This window comes from Elephantulus edwardii, unplaced genomic scaffold (genome assembly GCF_000299155.1).
Source record: "Elephantulus edwardii isolate Elephantulus edwardi_28Jun2011 unplaced genomic scaffold, EleEdw1.0 scaffold00043, whole genome shotgun sequence".
NCBI lineage: Eukaryota > Metazoa > Chordata > Mammalia > Macroscelidea > Macroscelididae > Elephantulus > Elephantulus edwardii.
In genome coordinates, this window is record NW_006399793.1 from 977929 (window position 1) to 989410 (window position 11482).

The window sequence follows — 11482 nt, forward strand, 5'->3', positions numbered from 1 at the left end:
CTCCATCTAACATACTTTGGACATGTTGTAAGGAGAGACTGGTCCTTGGCGAGGGACATCATCCTTGGGAGGGTGGAGGGACAGAGCAGGAGGGGAAGGTCCTCTATGAGGTGGATTGATTCAATGACTGGAGTAATCAGGATTGGCATAGGACAGAGCAGAGTTTAGGGCTGTTGTACATAGGGTCACCATGAGTCGTAAGTGACTCGATGGCATATAACAACAACATTGTTACCCTTTCACTATGGTTTCTTTTGGTGTACTTTTTACAAATTAAGCTATTCTTTACCAAGATTATAGGCTTTGTTGACCAAATGGTTTCTCCCTTAATTACACTTCTATAGGATCTTGTGTTTCTTCCTACCAGCACAAAACATTTTACTCTCTTACAAACAATGCAGGTCTATCCACAGAATGTGTGGCGGTCTCCATCCAGACCTCCACTTGTTTGGGACTGATTTCTTGTTCTTTCTCAATTCAGAGAACCTGGAGACTGTCTGATTTTACTTTTTTTGTTAAATCAGTCCAACAGTATCCTTTGTCCTGTATGAGGTCAGGGAAGAATGCCATCTAACTTGTCGAAATATAGAATTAAGATACTGGTTTTAAAACCTGTCCCCATCTCTATTTTATTGCTGACCTTTTCTTTATGCATCTTCTGCTACTACTGTAAGAAGTAGTCACATCTGCTTTTAAAAGCAGCCTGGTGTGAAAGTCTGGAGCTTAAAATGTTTTCTTCCTTGGAAACAGTGTTAGATGTAGTTGAAATAGTACTATTATCACCATTGTTTAAGACTATTATACATGCAGTAGGTGCTTTCCCCCCTCCTTTTTCCACTCTTTTTCAAGAACATAACCAGCATATGAAATACAATTCCATGAAAAATATATTTCAAGTCTAAAACAATTATAAAATTAATATTTTCTTTCATTCAATCCATTAATAAATTCAGAACTACTGCACTTTAGCAGCTTAAAGCAGTCAGAATTTCTTGTTGTGATATTTATGCATGGTGTTTCAATAGAAATAATTTTTTTCCTTGATATTCCTTTCCTTAGCATTGACAGCCAAGGATTTATGCATCAAGATATGTAAGAGAGAACAATCAATTATCAAATATCTGCTAAAGTTCTCCCCCCTTAAATGGTTAAACCAATAAAACAATATGCTGATTCCACACAATGCTAAAGCAAAAGAAGAATTAGAAGGTCAAGGTCCTACACAAGGATGTCCAAGAACTGTCTAGTCTACCTCAGGCTGGCTATTTTAGTTTTCTGTGAGTCTCAGTGCACATTTACAAATACTTGCAGTCCTTGTTTGCAAAATATAAAAAGTCCTTGAGAAAATGCTTTGTGTATTAGAGTGCAGAGTATTCTTACTAGTAAGAAAAGTACATTAGAAGGGCCCCTTTCAAATTTTGTGTGCAATAAAAGAACCCATTGGTGTTACAGAGTCTAAGATGGAGAGAAAGAATGTGCTTAACACAGGAGAGAATTTTACTAACTAAATGTTGTGTGTCATAGGTGAGCTACTGGAAAAAAAAGAAGCTAAGAATGTTTTATCTGATGAATCAGTGGAAATACAGCTTTTTACAGCTAAAGAAATTGCTCTGTTAGGAGCAGAAAAAGAAAAAAGATTATAGGTTCTATATGACCACATTCATATTTAATAAAACCTAGGTAAATCTAATTGTTCCACATTAAGGTCAGGAAGAATAGGACAAAAATGAAAATGTGAATCTGTTTTACACACTTGCCTAGTGTTTAGACACACAATGTGACTCATCTAAAGGTCTATTTTTGCACAAGGCAGCAGAGCCTGGAAAGGGATTTTAACAGAGTGGGCAAGATAAAATGAGCAGAATAATCATCAGGCAATTCAGATGCAGATTGAAGGTATGGAGGGATAAGGTGAAGACTTTCAGTCATGATGGGTAAAATCACTGACTTTAGTCAAGAACACGTGTTAAAATATGTGTTTGCTTTGTTGAGGATGAGTCGGGCTGAACAGCACTTGTGTGTAGTTGTGGTATTTGAGAAGAGACAGCTATGTATTGTGAGTGCCAGGTGACTATTCTAATCTGTGTGAGCTTGAGGTGCAGGATCTTTATTACTATACCTACATTTTACTTGTTGACTATCTTGTTATCTTGTATTTCACCCTTATGGCAGTAATAAAAACATATGTTTCTGACTGTTTTGTGCATTAAGAACAAATGTGCTAATGAACGCCATGGGTGTGGGAGGCAAGAATAACACTGTCTGGGATATCAAGGGTATGTTGTCTGGGCTATGATTCTCAATGTTTGGGCACTTATGAAATGGTATAATTTGGCATTTATGTAAAAATGTAGTAATTTGCCCTGTGATCTGATATGGTTATCCTGCATTATTTTCACCATGTCAGCTTCTCATAATGTCAGTTTTAGACCCTAATTTCTTAGTGAGGAGTTGAGTATATTTTGATTGCCCTAGTAATGTTATCTTCTAGAAATAAATGTTGTTGTTGTTATGTGCCACAGAGCCATCTGCAACTCATAGCGACCCTATGTACAACAGCCCTAAACCCTGCCCTATCCTGTGCCAATCCCGCCATCTCTGACACACCTACCCCCCATAACCCCAGTCACTGAATCAGTCCATCTCATTGAGGGTCTTTCTCTCCTGCGCTGTCCCTCCACCCTCCCAGGCATGACATCCCTCTCCAAGGACTGGTCCCTCCTTGCAACATGTCCAAACTATGTCAGATGAAGGTTCAGAATCTTTGCCTACAGGGGGCAGCCTGTCTTCACTCTCTCCAGGACAAACCTTTTTGCTTTCTTAGCAGCCCATAGTATATTCAATATTCTTCTCCAACACCACAGCTCAAAGGCATCAAATCTCCTTCTATCCTCCCTAGTCATTGTCATTGTCCAGCTCTCTGATGTATAGCAAGTGATTGCAAAGACCATGGCTTGTATCAGGTGCACCTTAGTCTCTAGACTGACATCCTTGCACTTCTGTACTTTAGAAAGGTCTTTAATACAGAATTTCCCATTGCAATAATAAGAAGATAAACGGAATACACAGAATTACTATAGCAAAAGAATTAAGCAGTATAGAAATATTTCAGGAATACCTTATGATCAAGAGCCAATGGTAATGAAAGAAGATATTCACACTGCACTGAAGGCATTGGCAAAAAGTAAGGCTTCAGTAATCGACGGAATACCAATTGACATGATTCAACTTACAGATGCAGCTCTGGACATTCTCACTAGACTATGCAAGAAAATTTGGAAGACAGCTACCTGGCCCATTGCCTGGAAGAGATACATGTTTGTTTTCATTCCCAAAAAAGTGTATCCAACAGTATGTGGACATTAATGAACAATATCATGAATATCAAATGCAAGAAAAATACTTCAAAATATCTTTTAAAAGTGGCTACAGCAGTACATACACAGGAAACAACCAGATGTTTAAGAGGCCTTGCATCAGGGATATCAATGCTGACGTCACTTGGATGCTGGCTGAAAGCACAAATAATAGAAGAATGTTAGTTTGTGTTTTATTGGCATTTGATGTGGATAATAACACTTATGGCTAACATTGAGAAGAGTCAGAATCCAAGAACATTTAATTTTGCTCATGTAAAACCTGTAGCTAGACCAAGAGGCTGATGTGCCAACAGAATAAGGAAAACTGCATGGCTTAACAATCTGGATGCTGAGCAAATGATTGAAGAATTGAACTCTATGAAGAATAATGTAGTATCGGGATTGGAGGAAAACTCATTAAGAACTCTTGTTATGTGGATGACACAACCTTGCTTGCTGAGAGTGAGGAGAACTTGAAGCACTTGCTGCAGGAGTTTAAACACTGTAGCTTTCAGTATGAATTGCATCTCAATGTCCAGAAAGCAAAATTTTTTTTTTTGCCACTAGATATATAGGTAACATTATGATAGATGAAGAAAAGATTAAGATTGTCAGCAACTTCATCTTACTTGGATCCACAATTAATACACCTGGTACTGATAAGATCAGGAAATGTATTTCACTGGGACGGTCTGTAGTCAAGGACTTCTCCAAATTTTTGAGGAGCAATAACGTCTCTGATACATAAAAAAAAGCCATGACCTATATAAGGTGCACCTTAGTTTCCAGACTGACATCGTTGCTCTTCGATACTCTAGAGAGGTCTCTGAGAGTCGACTTGCCAATGGAATTCATCTTTTTATTTCCTGACCACTGGTGCCAAGGCTATTAATTGTGGAACCAAGCAGGCTGAAGCAGTTGACAATCTCAGTCTCTTCTCCATCTATCATGAAACTGACAACCCATTGGTGAGAATTTTTGTTATTCATCAGAAAGCTGGGCAATGACTAAGGATGATAAAAGAAGCATCAATGCTTTTGAGTTGTAGTGCTAGAGAAGAGTATTAAACATACTATGGGCTGCCAGGAGAACCAACAGGTCTGGCCTGGAGAGGATGAAACCAAACTGCTCCCTGGAGGCAACTATTTTGAAGCTCCGTCTCATATACTTTGGGCACGTGGCTAGGAGGTACCAGTTCTTGGAGAAGGACATCATGCTTGGAAGAGTAGAGGGCAGTGCAGAAGAAGAAGACCCAGAATGAGATGGATTGACTCAATGACTGAAGAAATGGGATTAGGTCTGTTGGAAATGATGAGATTGGCTCAGGATAGGGCCAGAATTCAAAGCTATTTTATATTCAGTTGGTATCAATCACAGGTGACTTGACAGCACATGACAACAGTAACAGAAATGTTAGTTTGAGGACTAAGGTGTGCCTGATTCAGGCCATCGTCTTTTCAGTCATTTGCTATACATGAGTGCTGGACAACGACTAAGGATCACAGAAGAACTGATGTCTTTGAGCTGTGGTGTTGGAGAAGAGTGCAGCATATTCCGTGGACTGTCAAAAACTTAAACAAATACTCTAGTGGCCTAATATCAAGAAGCTGCACTGCAACCCCAGAAGTATAAGGTTTGAATCCACCAGATGCTCCGCTGAAGAAGGAGAGGCAATCTCCTCTACCGGTTAGATTTTTTGATTTGATGGTACACACACACAAAATAATAAAATTTTAAAAAATATGTAAACAAATATGCCTTGGAAAACGTACAGCCAGATTGCTTGTTGAAGGCAATACATACTTTGTTTAATATACTTTGGGCATGTTGCAAGGACAGATTATTCCTTGGAGAGGACACTATGCTTAGAATGGTGAAAGGACAGTGAAGGAGAGATAGACCCTTAACTAGGTGAATTGACACAGTGATTATAACAATGGGCTTGTATGTGTCAGAAATTGTGAGGATGGCACAGGATAGCACAAGGTTCAGCTCTATTGTTTATTGGGTCTCTATGAGACATACACAACTCAATAGTATCTAACAACAAAAGATCTTCTTTCAAGCTTTAGCTTTTTTTTATTTTTCATGCTGTAGTATCTTTAATTTTGTCCTTTTAGTTCACAACACCTAGAGATCATTTCATCCACTGCTCTGTTTTGCAGCCAATCTCTTGTCTCTTTCTTCAGCAATGGTAAGATGGATACCCTTTCCTCGTGGAAGAGAAATCCATGGTTTATTGCCTTTGCCAATAACAAAAATGTTGGAAAGCCGAGTGGCAAAGCTATTGCCATTGGCATCTTTCACATGAACCACATCAAAAGACCCAGGATGTCTCTCTCTGTTGGTGATCACACCAATTCTTCCCAGGTTAGCACCTCCAGTCACCATGCACAGGTTACCAGTATCAAACTTGATGAAATCAGTAATCTTTCCAGTCTCCAAATCAATCTGAATGGTGTCATTCACCTTGATGAGAGGATCAGGATAGCGGATGGTTCGAGCATCATGGGTCACCAGATGAGGGATTCCTTTTGTGCCCACAAAGATCTTTCTTACTTTGCATAACTTGTACTTTGCTTCCTCAGGTGTAATGCGATGAACAGCAAATCGACCCTTGGTGTCATAGATCAGACGAAAATTCTCTCCAGTCTTGTCAATGCTGATCACATCCATAAAACCAGCAGGGTAGGTTATATCAGTTCAGACATAGCCATCAATCTTAATGAACCGCTGCATGCAGATTTTTTTTAACCTCATCTCCTGTCAGGGCATACTTAAGCCTGTTTCGTAAGAAAATGATCAATGGCAGACATTCTCTCAGTTTGTGAGGACCAGTAGATGGACGAGGAACAAATACACCAGTAAGTTTGTCCAGCATCCAATGCTTTGGAGCTGCTACACGCTTCAGATGTTTCTTGGGACCACGAGCCATGGCTTCGCTAGGCACGGAAAGAGGACCCAAGCTTTAGCTTCTTTTGTAATTTAAAAATTGTCTAAGAAAATATAATGCTAACTGATCATATATTCCAGTCAGTATTTCAAACTAGTTAAACTGCGTATGAGTCATTATTTCATCTTTCAATGCTTTATTCTGTATCCACCAAGTGAAAAAATTACCAAATTCAAAGATAAGGTTCCAGATTTTATGTCCTATGAAAAATGTCAGTATTGGGTTATTAGTAGCTTGAGAGTGAATGAAATCAGTGAAACTTAAAAATGATTTAATTAATATAATAATTTAATTTTTTAAATCAGTGACAACATCTGTGTGAAATAGTGATCTGATGATGTTGCAGTTGTACAGCTACTAATAGAATTTGCATTCTTCTGAATGAAAATTGGAGCTATCTCTAAAGTTCATATTTTTGACAAAATTCACAAGATTTGCTGCAAACCTGAAGGCATAGGTTCCAATCCTGTAGCTATTCCGTGGGAGGATAGGCAATCTCCTCCTAGTTGATTAATTGCCTCTGAAAACTCACTGGAGGGTCAGTTCTGATTTGATGGTACACAACACCACCACCAATAAGACTAAATATGTAATATAGAAAATATATTGATAACAAAGATTTTCAAGCCAGGCTTTACTGACAGGAAAAAATATTAGAAATAATTATAAAAGTAGGAGACTGATTATGGGATTTGGAATAACATGAAAACATTTAAATAGCTAGCTATGGAGACTACAAAGTAGGTAACCCAAGTGCTCATCAAATAGAAAATAGATGAGTGAACAGTTTGCATATTCACAGTGGGAAATTATGTAGAAGTAAAAAAGAGTAACAGAGAGTGACAGACAACAATATGAATACATTCTACCAATAAGTAACAAAAAGAAAATATCAAAAATATCAGATACTGTGTTCTAAATTTTCACTTAAGTCATAAATAAAATATATGTATTTTAGGAACACAGAGTAAGTGAATGTTTATGCATAAATATAAAAACACTGAATTATTATTTATAATCTTAAATAAAGGCAGCTAGAAAAGGGGTTGTGACATATTATTTGATATGTGTTATTTTTAAGGTTCCAGCATTTTGAAGCATGGTGATAAATTTGTGAGAAGTCTGATGTTGCTACAATAAGTAAGTAAAAATAAATAGTGCCACAAATGAACCAATGAGCATATGCAGTGAACTACGTATTGTACTACATGAAATCATGTATACCAAACTCTGAAGGGAGGAAGGAATAAAGACCTACATTTTTAAAACTAAAATACACTTTAGAAAGATGCATTGACAAAAAACAAATGATTTCTGAAAATTACTATGTGATAGTGATAAATTTGAGTTAACTTCTTTCAAATTTTATCTCAATGAAAACACATATTTATAACTAATAAAAACTGGTATGTAAAACTATGAATCTGTTTGTGAATATACTTCTATAGCTAGTAAAGAGATTACTGAGATTGTCTGAGATTGTCTAAATATTGATTATCATTTGAGTGGATTCACAGCCAAGCCCCAAAGCAGGCGTACATCAGAGGAATCTTAGGTGGCCTGGCATTGACGATTAATTTAAGAATCGATCAAGAAAAAAAAGATATAACTATTTGCAAGAGCACATGCCAGATTCAGTTAGTGGTTAAGATTTCTGTTTTCTACTAAAAAATAATCTCTCCTTGACAACGACTCAGAGAATGTGTGTTTTGCATTTGAAACATGAAATAACACCACCAATATAGCTTCGTAATGAGTTATTTCTGTGAAATTCTGTGTAAAGACACATTTTAGATCAACATACATTAACACAAACTTTGAGTCTATTAGTTGAATGATTATCGCAGAAAGTAAGAATGCAGCTTGATCCATAATAAAAGCAAATTGATTTGACATTTTGGCAATGATAGTCATACAGTGTCATACTCCTGCATGCCTGGATATCAACTTACTGGGATGTTTATTTAGAATTATAAAAATTTTACTCTAAATTACACCCCTGCAAAATATGTAGCTGTAAATCTTTCAAAGATATTTTATACAATTTCCAACCTTCCTTATAGGTTTTAAAGTACAAGCCATATAATCAATTAACATACAATATGATTTCCATTACATTTGAAGAATATTGGACATATTGTTATGAGAGGAAAAGAAGAACATGATTTGGAAGATCAACGAAGGAGAAGAAGACTCAATTAGATGGATTGATGCAGGGTCTGTGGCAATGGACTCAAAAGTGTTGGGGATGATAAGAATGGTGCAGAAAAGGGCAGATTTCACATGTTTATATATGTTGTTCATAGGTTTACTACAAGTTTTACTCAAACTGATTGACACATAATAATAAACAATAATATTATGAATTAGATAAATGGTATACTTTGATGCACATATCATAATATGTATATATACACATATATGTGTGTGTTATATTCTTTCTAATAAACTATCTGCAACATACAGAAATCAGTAGATTTTACAGTGCATTTATGGTGGTTTTATCTGTCTAGTAACTGAAAAAAATTGTAAGTAAGAAACAGCTTCCAGAAAACAATCTCTTTAGAGAGTTTTTGTTTTTGTTTTTGGGGTTTTTTTTTTTAGGGTTTCCAGGCATCTATTGTTGCACTTTTTCTCCCTCCCCTCTTCATTCCCCAATTCACTCTTGAAAGAAAACTCATTGTTATGCAATCTCTCCCCCACCCAAGTCCACTCCACTATGCAGCCTTCACTCTGGACTTCTGTAATGACAAATACCCATTCATATATCCCTTTTAAACAGTTCTCTCACTCATCTGTTTCAATACAGTATACACTATTCCTCCGCTCCTTTTCTGTCTTCCCTCAACCCTGATGTCAGCCCCGTTTTACAACAGTGGCACTATGCAATATTTGCCCTTTTGTGACTGAGATATTTCACTCAGCATAATGTCCTCCAGGGTCATCCATTTTGCATAATATTTCATGAGTTTCTTGTTTTTCAATGCTCCATGATATCCCATTGTGTGAATATACCAGAGCTTCTTTATTCATTCGTTTGTTGATGAGCACTTGGGTTGTTTCCAGCTCTTTGCTATTGTCTTTAGAGAGTTTTAAAGGGTTTTTCCTCCTCTTACTTCTCCTTTGTATTGTTCATTTTTAAAAAAAAACACATCATTTAAAAATATTTACTGAAATAACCATTTAGGATACTTTATCAATCATCCATTATATTGTTATTTTTATTGCTATGTGCTCTTGATAGCATCCCTATGTACAACAGCTCTGAAACTTGCTCTGTCCAGAACCAGTCCCACTGATTCTGACACTCCTACCCCCATTTCTCTAGTTATTGTGCCAATATGCATCATGTGGAGTCTTCCTTTCATGTGCTGTCCCTCCACCCTTCTGAACATGATGTCCTTCTCCAAGGATTGGTCCCACCTGGTCAGGTGCCCAAAATTCGTGAAATGGAACTTCAAAATCCTAGCGTCCAAGGAGACACTTGTTTTCACCCTCCAAGACAGATCTATTTGTTTTCTTGGCAGTCCCTGGTATATTCAAAACTGCGCTACAGTACCACAACTCAGAAGCATCAGTTCTTCTTCTGTCATCCTTAGTCATTATCCAGCTCTCTGATGCATAGCAAGTAATTGTGGGGACCATGACTGACATCATTGCTTCTCAGTATTCTGTAGAGGTCCCTGATGGCAGGTTTTCCCAATGTGATTCATGTGTGGTGGTTTTTGTTGTTGTTGTTTCTTGTTGGTTTGTTTCTTTTATAATTTTTTTTCAATTCAACAAAATATTTCCTGACTGCTGGTTCCAAGAGTGCTTATATTATCAAAAACATTTTTCCCTCCTTCTAGTTACTTAAAGTCTATGGCTTTCACTTTTAAGGGTAGAACACTGTAAGATAAAGAAAAAATAGAGTCAATAATTTACAAAATTATTTTATTAATTTTAATGAAAATTTACAGAGATTTTGGATTTTCATTCATTCATTGTTGTATTTGCATTTTTCTCCCCGCTCCCCCTCCCCCTCAGTTTGCTTTTCTTTTTGAAAGTAAAAGAAAATTTCTTTTATTGGTATACAACCCCCTGCCCCCTCCAAGTACACTCTACTATGCAGCCTTCATTCTGGACTCTTGTCATAAACATAATACCCAATCATATATCTCTCCCTCATGTTTCAATGCAGTATACATAATTTATCCAGTTTTTCTCAGTCTCACCCCAACACTGATGTCAGTCCCGTTCCACAACAGTGGCAACATGCAGTATTTGTCATTTTGTGACTAAGATATTTCACTCAGCATAATGTCCTCCAGGGTCACCCATTTTGAATAATATTGCTTGAGTTCCTTGTTTTTCAATGCAGTGTAGCATTCCATTGTGTGAATATACCACAGCTTTTCTATCCATTCATTTGTTGATGGGCACTTAGGTTGTTTCCAACTCTTTGCTATTGTGAACAAAGCTGTAATAAACATGGGTGTGCATATATCTGCCTGGGTGACAGTATGGTTTCTTTGGGGTATATTTCCAGTAGAGGAATTGCTGGTTCAAATGATATTTCTATTTGCAACTTTTTGAGAGAGTGCCATACAGCCTTCCATAGTGGTTGTGCCATTTTACACTCCCACAAACAGTGAATAAGGGTTCCAGTTTATCCACAACCTTGCCTGCATTTGTTGTTTGCTACTCTGTTAGAGTCAATAATTTTAAAGAAAACAAATAAGTTTGGATTCTCATGTTGTTTCCTTGGAAAAAAATGTAATTCTCTAAGCTCAATTTTCTTAACTAGTGGTAGTAAAAGAAAAATAAATAAAGGAGCCAAAATAGGTCACTAGTTTCAGGGGAAACAACATAAAATAAGAAGTCAAAGCTTATCTAGTCACATAGGTAAAACTCATGATTTTTAATATTAAAGAACTTGGAGCTAAATTTTTCTACCAGCAATTAAAGTGTAAAAAGAGCCCAAGGAAGCAACAGACATATTTTCACGGATAAAGGAGTCACTGATTCAAATTAATAACTAATATTTTATAATTTTAATTGTTGTTGTTGTTGTTGTTATTTTTTAATGCCATCCAGTCGTAGACGACTCATAGCAACCCTATGAACGAACAGCCTGACCACTGTTCATACATAGAGTTTCCAGAGGCAAGCCATTTTGGGAGTGGATGCC

The 11482-nt window shown here is 36.9% G+C and overlaps 1 protein-coding gene across 1 annotated transcript; it reads right to left on the reverse strand.

Moving 5' to 3' along the window:
- Positions 1–5501: 5501 nt before the first annotated feature.
- On the reverse strand, positions 5502–6294 carry LOC102855059 (40S ribosomal protein S4, X isoform-like). Its single transcript, XM_006885385.1, has 2 exons — positions 6137–6294; positions 5502–6021 (listed from the first exon to the last, which is right to left on the reverse strand). Exons 1-2 carry the CDS (start codon positions 6292–6294, stop codon positions 5502–5504), a joined length of 678 nt encoding a protein of 225 aa, XP_006885447.1.
- Positions 6295–11482: the final 5188 nt, after the last annotated feature.

What these genes read in the sequence shown, in the direction of transcription:
- LOC102855059 (XM_006885385.1), bottom strand. Translation starts at nt 6,294, where the DNA reads ATGGCTCGTGGTCCCAAGAAACATCTGAAGCGTGTAGCAGCTCCAAAG. An exon ending in TTCTTACGAAACAGGCTTAA is followed by an intron (nt 6,022 to 6,136) that starts GTATGCCCTGAC and finishes GGATGTGATCAG; the next exon opens with CATTGACAAGACTGGAGAGA.